The sequence below is a fragment of the Strix uralensis genome, chromosome 2 (assembly GCF_047716275.1).
Source record: "Strix uralensis isolate ZFMK-TIS-50842 chromosome 2, bStrUra1, whole genome shotgun sequence".
Lineage (NCBI taxonomy): Eukaryota > Metazoa > Chordata > Aves > Strigiformes > Strigidae > Strix > Strix uralensis.
Genome location: NC_133973.1, coordinates 117,528,316 through 117,545,768, shown reverse-complemented (window position 1 = coordinate 117,545,768; position 17,453 = coordinate 117,528,316). Strand labels below are relative to the sequence as shown.

Here is a 17,453-nt window from a genome sequence, read left to right as displayed (position 1 = left end):
AAATGAATTGAGGACTATAAACATGAGGACTATGAATACTGAAATGCTTAAAACATCTAATTACTGCATTACAAGAGTAAAACTTGTTGGTGTGCTTTCACTGTACCTTGCCAGACTTCATAATCTTTGGATTTCCTTTAAACTTAAAATAAACTTGGAATTTCCTGTACTAAGATGCCACTTTTTCAGATTAATTTCAGTAGCAAGTTTTATCTAAAATACCTGATGCGTATCTGAGCCCCAGTTGTACCACGTTCCAGTGTTCACTCACATGCAAGGGGGAAATCCAGCTGTACTTTCACAGATTTTGTATAAGCCCATCCACAGATGAATTTTGCACAATTCATTCAAATAATATTTGATTCAAGAGAGCACACTGCCAGCAACTTCAACATAGCCTCTAGGACATTCCAGGAAGATTCCATGCTCAGTAAAATTAGAAATACATCCCAGAAATAGAAGAGATGATAGGCATAACTGGCATTTAAAAACATTCTTTCTTTCTCTACCATATGACTTACAATATAATAATTAGATTTACTTGTAAAGATATACATTCATGTCTTGCAACTACTTAATCCACAAATTTGGGCTTTTTGAAGTTACAAACACAGATTCTTCAAGAACAGTAAAGAAAGGCAAGTTTGCAAAGTCATGCTGAATGAAAAGCAACCCTGTAGATCAGAAATATAAATAGACTAATCTAGAGAATGATAAGTCTAGAGAGACCAGAGGTTATGGCCTCAAATATAAACAGATAGGTCAAAGAACTGAAGTGTTCTAGTTATGAAACTGTGCCAATTTCATGGTGAAATACAGATACATTACCACTGTCTTCCTTATCTGTAGAAAAAAACCCCTCACAATTTCCAGTCTACCAAACCAGAGTGAACAGAGGCCAATTAATTAATATTCATCTTTAATATTAAGAATTTCAGAGTGACTTGAAAGATGTCCCATTAGATGAAGTACTTACCAAGTGCTCATATCAGGAACAGCAACACTAATGTAAAAATGTTTGGCCTGAATACTGCAACATTACAGAGGAACGTCTTCATCGTGATTTGAGATAAAGTCAGCAGTTTCTCAAAACTTGTTTAATTCTCCTGACGTTATTTTTTAATATAGGAAGTATGGTATTTTTGCTATCACTATGAATGATTTTTAAAAGTTACTTTCCAGATTCAAAAGGCAAATATGGTATTGAGAGGAATAATGAAATTTATTACAGTCTTTGGACTTCCAGTCTTCTTTATTAGAGTCTTCAGACTTCTATTGCATGAGAATGGATACTCAAAGTACTAATACAACCAAAGCTATTTTGATGATGCTAAAATTACAAGGCCAAACAAGTTCAAATTCTTCTATACAGAATAACCAGATGTATTATGAATTCCATGTATGTAAAAGTTACTCATTTTTTGTATCCAAAATGGCATCATCTGTCTTCCTTCAAGTATGAGATACTCTTGTTCTGAATTCTTTAGATAGCCTTGTAATACAACCCCTTCGAACACTTCACCCCAACTGTGTGTGTTTTTATTCTGTATATCACAAGGAGTTCTACTGACCATGACAAAGTTGACAACCAGTCCCCTTAACTAAATAAATTAACAAGTTTTCTTTCATAAATCCAATGAAAATCATAACTAAAAAGACCAAATTGGGAAATGCAGTTAAATAATTTCCTCCTTGAGCAAGGAAATAAAACAGTTCTAATTTTCTTCTACCTTGAACCATAAGTATGGGCTCTTTTCCACCGCCGTGTGCCAGCATCTCTCTACGATAACGCTCACCCATTGCCCTGGAGAAACACAGATGTTAGAGCCATCTGCAAATGCAACCTGTTCAGCTTTCAGTCAGATTTGCTTCTAGGATCTTGACATAACTCAGAGAAAGAGATCAAATGAAATTTTCCACCCTGAAACAATGACTGCCTCGATTCCACGTTGACTCCTCAAATTCAAATTACATTTAAAATTGTACTATGAGTAACTGAACTAGACAAATTTTATACATATGAATATATGTGTTGGTGTTTATAAAAGTTAATTTGTGAACAACATTTCAGCCTGCATTGCTCCAAGTGGAAAAGTTGCTGTTACAATGCTCTGAACATTCAGCTAAGGTATAAGAACACTTACAATTTTTGATCTCACAATTTACTTTTTAATTTCACAAAGCAAAGTAAGTAGGATAGCTATACTTAGCTTTGAAGTTGGTGACATGAAGCCTGAATACCCACAGTAGCTTTGATTTCAATAGAAAATTACAATTAATTAGGCACCTATGAAAATCAAGCTCTCTAATTACAGCTAAATATGGATTTCAGTGCCTCCCAACTGGCACACCTGTATTTTAAAACACCAACATGAATTTTTTTGCACCAATGAACATGTCCCAAAGTACACTTTATACCTGTGGTTATTTCCTGTTTTGTAATCCTCTTAAAAAACGAGAAAAAGGCTTAAAAACGAATTGTCACTAAAAAAGCCCATCAACCTACGCGGCCTCATTTGTTTCATGTTTTCCAGAAGCAAGTAGCATGACACTTCATTCTACTTAATATTTTCTCTGTTTTTACCTATCAAACGGGTCCTGAGCAAAACACTGTTTCCACACCATGGAGGCAACAGCCCTAGACATGAGGTAGGAGTAATATTTGGCACCGTACCCCACAAGATGACTGAATCGCAGCTGCCAGGCCTGTAAGGAGAAAGCAAACAAAAAATAGAACAGAAGTCATCTTTTAAATCCTTTAAATTGTTTGGCATTTTTTGAAGTATGATGGAAGAAATCTGATACTAATGACAAACAGTTTAAAAAAAACAGAAAAAAGAAAAATCCAATCACCACCAGAAATTGCAGAATGAACACATCCTTTATTATATGAAGCATTTTTCAATCTAAATACTGTATATCCAATATACTGATCATCAGAATTGAAATTATACATAAAACAGGGTCAGAAGGAGAGAAAACCAAGCAGAAAAAAAAATATATTCCTATTTGATAATAGCTATGTTGTTCTACAGGTCCTGAAAAAACCCCACAATGACCTTATTAAAAGTAACACCACATTTTATCATTTTCCATGTGGTTAAGTGCAGTGTCACACCTGGAAAAGTTCAGTTTATAAACTCCTGCCACAAACAACTGATAATAGGGACTGGCATTTAATACTACAAAAAAATACAGCCTACCATATGCCAAAAAACTCAGAGGTAGACAAATTACATCCACATGCAATGTCATTGTTCATAGATTTGTTTGCACATTTTTAAATGCATATATATAGCAGACTATCATCCATAATTACATTGTTATTCATTTATGTATTGTTACTTGGCTTTATGACTCATTCCAGTGATGACGGGCTCCTCCTTTAATGCTGTTTGATGTTGACTGTTTACTTACGTTTTCTTACCAGAGAAAATCAGAAGTATCAGCCTTACTTTCACAGAAATCTTTTTTTTTTTTTTCCCCCTGACCGTAAGAGAGTAATTTCAATTGGGAGAGACCTCCAAAGGTCATCTGGTCCAATCTGTGCTCAAAGCAGAGACAACTTTGATGAGGTTTCTCAGGGCTCCGTCTGAAGTCTCAGCATCTCCAAGGATGAAGATTTCATCACCTCTCTGGTACAATGTGGAAAGGCAAGTAGATCCAAGCCAAAAAGACATTGTTTCTCAACAGATTTGTGCATATATTTTTGACCTGAAGATGGATGAATTTATATATGAAGGAGTGAGAAACTTAGTCTGTCGTTTTGGCTCTCTGAGGAAACCAAAGAAGAGACAAGTCCCATATCTTATTTGTCCTCCTATCCAAAGCCAAAGCTCTTAACATTCTTTTAATGTGACTGTTGTCAAGATTTTTGTAGGTACTATAGAAAACAGAGTTTTAAAGAGGAACTAGAAGATAAACAATAAAGTAGCATAACAGATGTTTTAATTTTAAATCCATGGGATGTCAGATGCTTGTTGTTATCCTAGAGTCGACGGCTGAAATTCTGAGGCAGCCAAACAGAAAATTAAAGGGGCATTAGCAATTTTCCAGAACTATTTGACTGTGATTCTTTATCACACTGTAAGTAACAATATCCTGATTTTTAACAGCTGAAATAAACTGTTTCTTCATTCAAGAAAGTGCTGATCATCATCTTATTCTCCATTAGCCAAGTCAAAGATGTATGTGTATGTTAAAAAAAAAAATTACCAACTGAGAGGGTCAATAAAGAAAGTATTGGCTTTTAATTTGTCTTTTTACCTTAAAAGAGGTAGGAAACAGAGGCCTATAATCTAAATCATTGTGAACAGCTGATGAGAAACAAAGTTGTTAGCTCCTTTTCTGAGCCACACCTACAAATAAAGTTCTCAATGTTAGCCATAATTCAGCCATTCAAAAACTATTTTTAACAAGATGGTTATCTTCACCCTAAGACAGGTGTCACAGAGAGATGGAATTTGCCATGGGTGAGCAATCTAGCCTCTACTGGTAGTCTACACAACTAGTCTGAAGTAGGAGCAGCAAAGTTAGAGAAGATGAAAAAATGTCTCCAGTCTTCAATTTGCCTGTGGGTCTTGATCAATGATGCAAATTCTTAAGAACTATTAACTTTTTCTTTCTTTTGTTTAAAATAAACACCAACTGTACTGTATCTCATTGTAATGCAAGTACATAAAAACATTCAACTTGGATACAGACTCTCCAGTTTGCTCTGAAAAGTATTGTGGTTGCCATGTTTATACTTTTAGCTACAGTTTTTCTAACTAGTCCCTTAATTATAACCATAATCACTAAACTAAAAGCACATTTTGAAACAGATCAGAGAGCCTACATTTTTAGAAGACAGAGCATGAAAACACGTTACTTTTTATTTTATTGTATAGTAAGTTTTCAAAGTTAGGATTAAAAGTTTCAACTTTAAAGCAGAACTCTCTCAGGAATGTGGAAAGTTTTACTGATGGTTTCACATACTCAGAAATTTAAACAAATTTCCAAATAGATCATTTCAGTGAAAAACCCAAGTTTATATTTTTTTTGTAGCAGAAAAAGAAATTTCTGTGAGCTTGACATAGGGAAGAATGTTTCTACCTCTCCCATCAGAAAGGAATTATTTTAATGCATCATATAAACTAACTAGAACAGTATGTCTTCCTTAACAGATCAGATTACATCGTTCACATCAAATGCTCTTGCATTTAATGGTCTGCACCTAAAACAGCTCATCTGCACTTCCAGGATGATCAACTATTCCATTCATCAGGTTTGTTGAAACTATCACAAGTAAGCAAGGAGAAAAGAACGTCTCAGCAACCTGTCCAAGGCCAAAAGCTTGTTTGAGAGTCTGCACCTAAAACAGGCCTCAGTACCCTCTGTTCAAATATAAGACATTTTGTTTGACCTTGTTTTTGCTAATATACTTAAGAAACTTCACATTGCTTCCTTTCAAAAGGGAAAACGAAAGGATATAGAAGGACCAAGGAAAGACACGGCTCATCTCTCTCCCTGCATTTGAGGAGGCTTTTAGATAGCTCAAGTTACATAAGATGACTACCACCCTCAAAGGCATACTGCAACTAAGATTGTTTTCCTATTGCAAACAGCAGTCAAGGAAATCTGATTATAAACACTGCTATTCCCTAGTGAAGTCTGAAGCCTATATTCAATTTTAATTTTTTTTTTCAACCAGTACAGATTTTCCTCACTGTAGAGTATGAATAACTCCAGCATGTCATCATTCCCTGTCACTACCTTTTTTCTCAGTCCTCACACAAAGTTTCTGATCAGAAACTCCCAATCTTCAATATTTCACCACTACCCGGTACCTATTACATTGCTCAAGTACATCTTGTGATTCTATGCTGTTGCAGCAATTAGCTTTCCACAACTGGATTTAGCTACCTGTAAACAAATATTTAAATATTAAAACACATCCTCTACCATAATTCACAAGGAGCTACCTGCCTGCATTAAAAAACTCTTCCTACTTTATACAGATGAGATTACAGTCTAGGCAATAAAACATTCAAAAAGCCCAAGAATATATAGGCTAATACTCCTTTTAAAAATTCTATTATCAATAAAAATAAACATGTCATTGTAAATGTATTTAAAACTAAATGGTTCACCTTTTAGCATAAAACTCCATTTTAATAAAATTGGCTATAGATGCAAAATTACTTGATTTCTTGTGCTATTTCCAATGCTGAATGATTTCCCCATATTAAAAAAAAAAAAAGATGACATATCAATTTCCCTTTTGGAAAGGGTAAAGGCTAGACATGTAGAACTAGGGCACTCTCCTTATTAAATGTTGTATTTTTGGTAAGCAGCTAGAAAGTTAATGAAGGCTCTGAGTAATCACCTACTTCAAAAAGTTCCATGAACCCATTCCAGGAGTTTATAAAACAGTGCATTTTACAGCATAGCCCATGGGTTATGATAATATGCCATCCACAGGTCATGTTCATGCCTGCTTTTTATCCAACACAACAGACTGAAATAAAGGTGTGCGACTGATCCACTGCCATTATTAAAGGGGCCTTTTTTCCACCAGCATTATCAATCTTCTCTTATAACCATTTCCGAAATATTTCCAAAATTCCACACACAATGGCTTTCCATCCCATCGTGTAACAAAAATATCTCAATGATACTTGTATATTCTTACACCTGATGAGGAATTTTTTACAAAGTCCTTGTAGGATACATTCTCAGGGTGAGATTCAGTTCATTTAGCTACCTTAACTAGGTTTCTTGCCCAAACTAGTCACATAGGCTTCCTTTGTAGTCAGAGGACAGAAGTATTTATCCTGTTATCCTTGGAGGATAGGACTACTGCTCTAGGAGAAATTTGCATTATTTACTACAACTTCTATCTTCTATTTAAAAGTCAAGCCACTTCATTGATTTTAATACGGTAGGATCAGTTAAACTAAACTGTTTTGAAGACTACATAAACTAATACAGGATTCAATGATTTATTCAATAATTCTAAATTTAGAACTGTTAAGATTATCACAAAAATAACCTGATATAAAAATTTAGATGTGATTCTAAAAAGACAAAACCAAAAGAAATGAAGTACAGGTAGCTTAATGTATACTAACCTAGCTTTTGTTTGAGTGTGGGTAATCACTGTTCTATGGAGCTCTACTAATTACATGGAATCAGTGCTACAAAATCTACTAGATCTTTTGGAAAGGAAAAAAAAAGAACCTACATAAATTCTTGACTACTGCTTCGACTTTTCAAAATGCTTTTCCAACAGTTTCTGCTGTGACATCAGTTACTCCAAAGTATATTTAAGCCCATTTTGCTTTGCATCTTAAGACAAAAAACACAAGTGAGAACCTGAAAAGACCCAACACTAAATTAAGAAAAGTATTTTCGTCATTTAAGCCTTCTAATTACAAAATGTGTGCTACAGTAATTATATCAATGGGCAAGTTGTTGAATAGTTTCCACGAGGAACAACATTTGATGCAGATTATATTTGGTGCCCTCCCCCTTCTTAATTAAATTCTTATTCTGGCAGGGAACCCAATAGAGGAGCAGCCAACCTATCTCCTTCAGGGGCTACTGGGTGGAGAACCCTGGGTCTGGCACTAACTTGATATTATTGCTCCTCATGCCCTTGAATTTAGCTATCAGCATGGGTGGAAGACTCCTGAGAGTCATGAAGAAGCTCCAGGCTCTGGTAACTTTGGAGGCAGAAAAGAACAGTGATTAGCATGGAAATCGGTACAGGCTATTTCCCTCTGCTGAGACCAGTGTTTATCAGGGCTAGCGGAAATCCAGGACAACGCTGCTCTGGCATGCAAACAAGCACACTGAAAGCTAGCACTGGCAATGTTTTCTTGGCACTGTGTCAGCCACTCACACAGCAGGAGCTGGAGGTGGAATGTAAAGAGCTGCAGGTTACAGGTCAAGAACTATAAAGCCACTTTGCAGCACAGAAAAATGGTGAATTTACTGTGGGGTGCAGATCAGAGGGATGTTCCACATTCAGCTTAGCAAGTTTCCCATTCTGATGTATTAGCTGCACAGGCATCATTTTAACATATCAGAGGGAAAAAGTGCTTTTAGCAAAAGAAAAAAAACGTACTATCTGATGACCAGGAGATCTGGTCTTACTTTTTCCCTTTGACTCTACTTTGCATTTTCATGCTCCTCACACCCATATTCTGTCCCAGATCACTTTTCTCAAAATTCAAGGAAGATACTCAAGAGATTTCACAGCACAGAACTGCAACAACATCCAGTCATCACATACAGAAAATTTCAGTCTCATTCATTCATTACAGTGACTCCCAGAATTAGTGTACTAATCTACTTGCATTAAATGTCCTTCTCTGGACCTCTTCTATGCTCCCTTTCCCAAAATAACTGAGCCTGCAGTCAGACAAGCTGAGAAGCTTCCTGGTAAGGCTTCTCTTCTTTTCTTGCCCCCACACAGTAATGGGAGGGAGCAGCCCAGCACTGCTAGCAGAAGCCTGGGTTGTGGCTGCCAGGCTCCAAAGCTTAAGCTCTGCCACCAGGTGCGCTTATTTTGGGGAGGCCAAATTGTCACATAGCAGAATTTATTCTGTTTAAACTGCTCATTCCCAATATGAGACAAGAAAAGGATTTTCACATACGCTTTGCAGCTTAAAGAATTAACTCTTTTGCTCTGAAACACATCACAATTTTTTTCCTTACTGTATTAGTTTGTTACATAAGTTTACAACATGCTTTGAAGAGGTCTTCAATTCGTTCTCAGTTGAAGAAACAGTTTAATGAGTTTTGGAGTGCAGAGTTTGTGAAGTGTTTGTGCCAGTAGCTACCTCTGGGGAAAAGCTAGGGCACTCACTGACTGGCAGAAACAACTCTCTCCATAGGTATGCAGCAGCTTGCTCGGTCAACTTACTTTCTGTATTTTTGGCCTGAGCCAATCTAAGTTTTATAGAATTACATCATCATCATTCTGGAGTTTCACAATAATAAAAAAATCCAATAAAGAGCTTTAAAACCACTTCCTTTGCTGCAGTTTCTAATCTTGTTTAGAATAGCAGAAAGCTAATTTCAAGAAACCACATCTTGTGCTGTGCCCCTAACTTGCTTAACGTCAATACTCTTCAGTTTTTCAGTGTCATGCATTTCTGTGTTAGGAGTGGGAGAGTGCACAAAGTAAACCAACCCAGAGACATAGCTGACATTTTAGAAAGCAAGTCAAGCAAGAGATTAAGATTTCAATTTATAACACTTCTGTGTTTTTAGTATAAAATGATAAATAAATCTAACAAGGCTGGGAATGTAAATATTTTTTCAGTTGTTTACACTAGGGAAGAGGAAAGGAATTTAACATGCAATTAACCACTTAGGTGATTCTAGATATGTACCATATGGTCTTTGAATTACTTAAAGAAAAATATTTCATTTTTATTTATAAACTATTAATGCATTTGAGCTGCTTACAGCAAAATCATTTAAAACTACTTACTCTTCACCCTCTTCTCTCCTCCTCACAAAGGGACTGGCGGAGGTGAGACATGGGAGATAACAAAGCATACCGACATCAAAAAGCTGTATGTATAATCTGCATTGCTCCACAATACTTAAAACTTGGATTAAGAGACACAGAGATACAAAAATTGATTCTATATTGTGTCCTTTGACCTTATTTGGACAAGCTGAGAGACAGTGTTACAGTATAATGTAAACATTATAATTAGTGTTTAAAGTAAAGTATAAGAAATATGCAATCAGATAATTTCCAAATAAGTCCTTCATGTGTAACACATAACTCTATACACATATACATACACATGTAACACACACACCCCGTTCTATTGCCAAATTAATGACTTCTATTACCGCCTAAGCTTTAAAGATAGATATGCCCAAGATGACTAGAAGCAGATCATCACAGTGTCCTTTGGGTACAGACTCACATTGAAGCCCAAGGTTTTTATTGTACTTTACCAATTAAACCAAATTTTAAGTATTGGCCTACTATTTTAAAACAAACATGGTTAATGCTGCTTAAGATAAGGTCTTACAAAAACAATAAATATTTTAAGCAATGTTGTAACTGCAAAATATCTTTGCCAGTGCAACTTATGTAAATAATCTGTACCTACACTGGAAGATGAAATAACTACTATTTTACAGTAATGCTCATTTACTATCTTTTGCCAGAGCCATTCCAGACAGGGATTTAGGGGATCTTGATTCTAATCCTGAATCTGCCACAAACTGAATATGAACTTGAAGAAACTATTTTTCCCCCTCTCAGTCTAACTGCCACCTCCTGTTAAGTGAGGGTGATAATGCGTTCTCTCTCATTCTCTTCTGTTTTGACTGCAAGCTTTTCATATAAAGGACAATCTCCCACTACATTTGAAAAGCATTTCATCTCAGGCCCTCTAGCCTGTGTTTACGGCAATGACATATTCAGTTATATCTATGACTATCAAATATAGCTCTAGTACTGCAATCCTGGGAAAAAAAAGGACGTGAGCTGTGAGAACAGAATTATATAAAACTAAACAAAGCAATCTGTGTTTTTATATATATATATATATATATGTAAGATATATCTAAAGCACATATAGCTATTTCAAAACGTTACCAGGAGATATATGCAACTACTTCCTGCACTGTTTCTTAAAATGCTCTACTACATGGTAAATACTATGTTTGTGTTTCATGGATCTAACACTTGCAGAAAGAATTTCCTTAAAAGTGCTTCATATCTTATGATATCTGTAAACACTCTGCTGCTGTAGATAGCTGCCCAGTGAAGTGTTATATTACCACCACAAATCTTCACAGTATTTGCTATCAGCATTTTCTTTATCATAAAATGAACTCAACTCCAGAAGGACAGAAACCTAAACAAACCTTGAAAGGTGACTTTAAGAGCTTTTGAAAGTCCCAGCATCTACTTTAATACTGACCTCAGCAGGGCACCAATCTTTTTGAAATGGCTTTTAGCTATTAATTATTTATAGAACTATCACTTCCCCAGAGTTCACTATGCACTCCTTTATTAATCTTTTCCTCAGATCCAGACTTTCGTTCAATTTCATTTTATGGTACACTTTTAAGAAGGTTCATATGAAAACTAATCCAGGGATTTGCACTTTGTGTAAACAACTTTGGTTTCCAACATGGCAAGGTAAAAAATTACTTTGAAGAGGTTACACAAACTTCAAGAGGTTGAGTAATGACATATGACTTCATCTCTCTTCAAAACACTCCAAAAAGTGGAATATGAGCAACATCAGTGCCTCTTCAAGTAACTGAAGACAGAGAAAAAGTGGAAAAGCCATCTTCTATGAAGGCTCTCTGACTTTACTGTGAAATATATGTCCCTGTGATCTAAAACAGTGGTTTCTTTAAAACTCCCTATAAGGGAGATCCTAGACCTACTGGGTGTCTGCTTCCCTCTTCAACAAACAAGGGGAAAAGATTGACAAGAGTTTAAAAGATTAGGTACTAACCATAATCACATTTGCTGTAAATTAAACCGTTTTTTCCCTCCTACTATCTGCTCACTTGTAAGAAACAAATGACCGCAGTCTCAATTCCAATCTTTTTTTTTCATAAAGGTTTTCAATACCAGAACATACTCATGTGTGCCCACATAATTTTCTCTCTGCTAGACAAATAAACTCAATTTCCTCAACTTTCCTCACAGATCATGCTTTCAAACCTATTATCTTTCCAAAACCACATCCTTGTATTTCTTCCAGTTTTTCTACATCTTTTTAAAAGGTGTACCTACAACTGGCCACAACAGTACCCACTGCTAAGTCTCCTACACCAAATACTAAAATATGCAAAAAAATCCATATAAGATTTTCTTTAACAGCATCCCATGAATAAAAACACGCTCTATTGGCATTTATTGTTCTTTGAATACTTACATATTTAATTGCGCTCCTAAGCAAACTAGAATAGGATAGACTATTTTAGATGGAAGGGACCTACAATGATCATCTAGTCCAACTGCCTGACCACTCCAGGGCTGAACAAAAGTTAAAGCATGTTATTAAGGGCAATGTCCAAATGCCTCTTAAACACTGACAGGCTTGGGGCATCAACTACCCCTCTAAGAAGCCTGTTCCAGTGTTTGACCACTCTCTTGGTAAAGAAATGCTTCATAATATCCAGTCTAAACATTCCCTGATACAGCTTTGAACCATTCCCATGTGTCCTGACACCAGATACCAGGGAGAAGAGATCAGCACCTCCCTCTTCACTTCCCCTCCTCAGGAAGCTGTAGAGAACAATGAGGTTGCCCCTCAGTCTTCTTTTCTCCAAACTAGACAAGCCCAAAGTCCTCAGCCGCTCCTCATAAGACATTCCTTCCAGCCCTTTCACCAGCTTTGTTGCCCTCCTCTGGACACATTTGTGTACCATCACATCTTTCTTAAATGGTGGGGCCCAGAACTGCCCACAGTACTTGAGGTGAGGCTGCACCAAGGCTGAATACAGTGGGATAATCAGCTCTTTTGACCGGCTGGTTATGCTGTGTTTGCTGCACCCAGGTTGTGTTTTGCCCTCTTGGCTGCGAGGGCACACCGCTGAGTCCTGTTGAGCCTTCTGTCAACAAACACCCCCAGATCCCTTTCTGCAGGGCTGCTCTCCAGCCACTCCTCTCCCAATTTATACTTGTGCCCAGCTTTACTCTGTCCTAGGTGCAGAATCTGGCATTTGGACTTGTTAAATTTCATTCCGTTAATCACAGTCCAATGCTCCAATCTATCTAGATCCCTCTGCAAGGCCTCCTGTCCCTCAAGAGAGCCGAAAGCAGCTCCCAGTTTGGGATCATCAGCAAACTTGCTAATGGTGCATTCAACTCCTGCATCCAGATCATGGATCAATATATTGAACAGGACTCGCCCTAGAATTGAGCCCTGAGGAAGGGTGCTGGTAACCAGTTGCAGCCAGGTGTAGCCCCATTCACTGCACCCCTTTGAGCTCTGTCCTTCAGCCAGTTCTTCACCCAGCGCACCGTAAACCCGCTCATCCCACAGCTGGGCAACTTGTCCAGAAGGATGCTGTGAGGGACAACATCAAGAGCCTTACCAAAATCCAGAAAAACTACATCCACCGCCTTCCTTTCATCCACTGGGCAGGTGACTTTATCATAGAAGGATATCAGATTAGTTAAACAAGACTTTCTTTCCCTTTGTGAACTGACATTGACTGTGCCTGATGATTACATTATTCTTTAAACACCTTTCAATAGTACCCAGTATAATCTTCTCCATAATTTTTCCAGGAACTGAGGTTAGACGAACAGGTCTGTAGTTTCTCTTCCCTTACGCCCTTTTTGTAAATCGGAGTAACACTGGCTAGCTCCCAGTCACCAGGGAGCTCCCCAGAGTCCCAAGACCTTTGGTAGATGATCGACAGGGGTCCCACCATAACATCCACTATCTCCTTCAGTACTCTGGGATGAATCCCATCAGGCCCCATGGACTTGTGAATATTCAGCTGATACAGCTGGTCCCTTACAATTTCAGTGTCCACAAATGGAAAGGCACCGTACCCACACATGGGGTTCTACAACTCAGGGGACTGGGGAGCCCAAGGTCTATCAGTATTATTAAAGACTAAGGCAAAAAACACATTGAATGCCTCAACTTCTTCATGCCTATTAGTCAGATGACCATCTTCAACAAGTATTGGTCCAACGTTTTCTTTAGACCTCCTCTTGCTATTAACATACTTAAAAAAGCCCTTCTTGTTAACTGAAACAGTGGCCAGTTTCAACTCTAATTGCGCTTTGGCCTTTTGTGTCTTCTCCCTGCTTAAACAAACCACAGTTCTGTACTCTTCCTGTGAAGCCTGACCTTGCTTCCAGACATCATACAGTTTCTTTTTCCTCCTGAGCTCCACAAGGAGTTCCCTGTTCAGCCAAGTTAGTCTTCTGCCTCGCTTGCTTGACTTCCAACAGTGATCCAACTACTTTGGATCCAAATTCTCTGGATCATTTAAATTGTATTTTTCATTATTTCTGCAATCTTTGCCAACTGAAGGAGCTTCTATAAATATTATAAATAATTTCTCATTCAAATCATTAACAAAAACACAGAACTGCAGTAATTACTGGACCAACCCCTGGTGACTTCCACTTACAATGTCCCAGTCTGAAACTAAATTTTCACCTGCTCTTTCAGCATGTTTTCTACATGTTACCTCAGCCATAACGCCACGGTTTGCTTGTAGAATTACAATTTGCAAGTGTCAGAAAGCTTGCTAAGTCTAGAGTTATGCTATCCACTACTTCCTATTTCCAACAGTTCCCAAGTTCTCCTCCCTTCATAAGAGTAGTTATCATAGTAGCACTACCACTTTTTCACGAGCTTGTGAGTGATAATTCCTCCAGGTCAGTGACGGCTTTGACAAATTTAAATATTCTGACAACCTGACTACATCTAATCTAATTATTCTCTCTCTTTCATTCCTTAATCTCAGTTGTGTTTCTATCCATCTCAAAAATTATATGCATTGCTTACCTGATCAAAATTCACTTCTTTTTTAGAAAACACTGAGGCAAAGGCATGGAATATTTCTGCTTTCTCTGACATTTGTTGTTCTCTCCCCCACTCTCCTCTTACTTCTTCAGTAGTTATGGAACTTTATTACCTTCACTACTTCTGTTTTGCAGCTCAGCATTTCTAGCCTTTTTTTTCAGAATTCTTGTATTCGTTTAGTAATTATTTCTAGTCATATCATGATTTCTATTTTTTTATGATCTTATAAGGTCTTTAAAGGGCTTGGTCCCTTATTACCAAACCTTTTTTGCATCAAGATAGTTTGTGTCTTTGGTTCAGTTTCTCTGATAATTACATGATGTCTTTTGAATCATCATACTTAGCTATTTTCCAGGTCCAGCAAATATCTAGCAGCCTTCCTCTTTCTTACACATTGTTTTTAATCATTATTGATGTTTTTGGGTTTTAAGCTGCTCAAAACTTTCACAATTTTACTCTGGCTCATTAGAGCTTATCGTGTCTTCTGTTTTCCACACATTTATATGGCTTCTACTTTTCTAATAACCTCCTTTTCTCAGATATTCAAATATACAGTTCTTTTCAGCACCACAAATTTTCTTCCCTCATCCTCAACTCAGTATTGGTCATTTAAAAGCTCTTTGCCAACAGTACCAAATCTACCTTTCAGCTGTTCTTTTCCATTTCCTTTAACCTAGCTTTCAGTTTTGCTTAAGTTCTAAGGTTATATGAGTTTAACTTAATAAATCTAAGACAAATTTGGAAACATTTTAGATAAAATAAGTGAAATTACAGTTTAAAATTTAATAGGCACCCACTACTTAGCCTTCCTTACCAATAATTTCAAGATTAACGGTCACCACTTGAGTAAAGTTTTCAGAACTGAAAACCACTTTTACCTTCAGAGGTTAAGGGTTATCGTTTATTTATTTTAAGAAAACTGCCTCATCGCTTGCCCAGTCTGTTTATTTATTCTTTTTATATGGTGTAACTGATATTCACATGAAAAGTTATACAGGACTGGAGTTAAAACCATACATTAGTAGTCACTCCAAAGACCTAACAAGAAATCCTAACACAACAGATGCCACAGCGACACAGATGGCAGATTCAATAACAAGATACTTTACTCAAACTGCCAGCCAGCCCTCAGTAGGCTGAGGAACAGGCCTGTTAAAAACAATACTTTCCTCTTCACTGCAGCACCACTACTGACAGCGATCACAATCAGTACAACACTGATACAGAAATTCAGAAACCACATTGTCTCCATTTTTGGCCTCTGGCTTACCTAACACAACTAAGCATGAGGTCAGGTCACCTTCAAACTCCTAAGAAAAGGTCCCTAAGAAGGAAAAAGAGGCATACAGCTGCTGTGTTGCTCTCAGGTGTTCTTCAACAAAATAAAAAGGGAGCTTGGGCACATGGTGACAACGTGTGATGCAGAAACTATTTTCTCTCTGCAGAGAAGCTAGTTCTGTCTAGTGACACCAACTCCTCTTCAGCTGACCAACCTCCCAGATGACTTTATATGTGCCCTGTTAATGAAATCCTTGTGTTCTCAGCACTGATGGCAAGCCACATCTCCCTGTAGTGCCTGACAGCCTTGCTGAGCAAGCACTCCAAATGTTAGGCTGCATCTCACCCATTGTTTTCCTTTGTCAGGAACATGACAGACACAATCCCAGCAAGTTAAGACATGTACCTAAGTGGAGTCTTCCAAGGTCAGGATCCCTGTCTGGGCAGAGTCCCCCCAGCTGCAGGAAGAAGAAAGAATAACAACCACATTGGTGATACACCGTTTTTCATACACTTCTTCCCTCTAGGGTATCTGTAACAATACCTGCCTTATTTTCTGTTAGCAAACTTGGCTGGCTAATACACTTGGTCTCACAGGTGTTTTGGTCTCTCCAATCACTAGCACCCATAGGCCATTAAGAAGTTATCATGCCGCCAAAGAAACCTGCACTCTGGACAAATGTATATAAGCATAATTGAACCAGTAACCTGATGTAATTTTTAGGCCACCAGTAAAGGTGGTCCTTTTGACTTAACATGCTAGAGCAAAAAGGTATATAGCAAATTATTTAGTGTTCCAAAAAATATCAAAAGGCTCCCTACATACCAACATGTTCCATCCTATCAAATATAATTATAATGATGTGTGTGGGTTAATTCCAACATCACAGTTTGTATTCAAGTACCACACAAGAAATTCTTCTGTTTCTGGAAGAAAAGCTTACTGGAAGGTCATGTAACTTCAAAAAATGCAAAAGGGACTACTTGGCAGCAATCTAAACAAGAACCCAGATTCACTGTGCCTCACTCTTCAAAACCATTTTTCCTCACAGTCAAAAGTCAAACCACGATCTCTCACCAAACTTCCAGATTAGAATGAATAAAGGTTGCATATTAATTGTATATCCATCATAGTAACTCCATAATGATTTTTTGAAAATAAGAATCAATAATTCAAACTAATTCAGTATTTCACAAAGAAAATTCAGGTATGATGATTTGGGCAGCTCCTGTTTATTGTAAAACCACTTCATTATTGGGAGTTCTTTCCTGTAACTGCAGGAGGCTGCAAGTTCCACTATCACTGCAGAGCCTGTTCACCCCATGTCTCATTTTTTGTTATGATATTAAACCAAAACCCACAGCAGGAGATAGGAATTATTATGCTTGGCGCAGGAGTAACAATGGCATATCATTAAGTTTTGATGACTGTCTCAAAGGGAAGTAGTTTTCAAGTCTGAACTTGGGGGACAGGCAGGGGACTAAGCAACAGACCATGGGGAGAAACTTTGATCATGTCTCGGGTTGATCAAAGGGTCACCTGATACTTTTTAAAAAGTCTCTCTGGGCATCCTGGAGACAAAGGTAGAAGAGACCAGGAGAGATACTCTAAAAGCAGACAGTGTTATCAATTGCAAGACA

At 37.4% G+C, this 17,453-nt stretch overlaps 1 protein-coding gene across 2 annotated transcripts in view; it reads right to left on the bottom strand.

The window, feature by feature from the left end:
* The window catches only part of MIPEP (mitochondrial intermediate peptidase), a 79,184-nt gene that overhangs the window by 7,793 nt on the left and 53,938 nt on the right, over positions 1-17,453 (bottom strand). The window contains exons 17-18 of one of the 2 annotated variants that reach the window (XM_074860022.1): positions 2,585-2,706; positions 1,731-1,804 (exon numbers count right to left, since the gene is read on the bottom strand). The exons of the other annotated variant lie outside the window; for it this stretch is intronic. Of the exons in view, the coding sequence (XP_074716123.1) occupies positions 1,731-1,804; positions 2,585-2,706 (196 nt within the window). The remainder of the gene's footprint in view (positions 1-1,730; positions 1,805-2,584; positions 2,707-17,453) is intronic. 2 annotated transcript variants of the gene reach the window in all.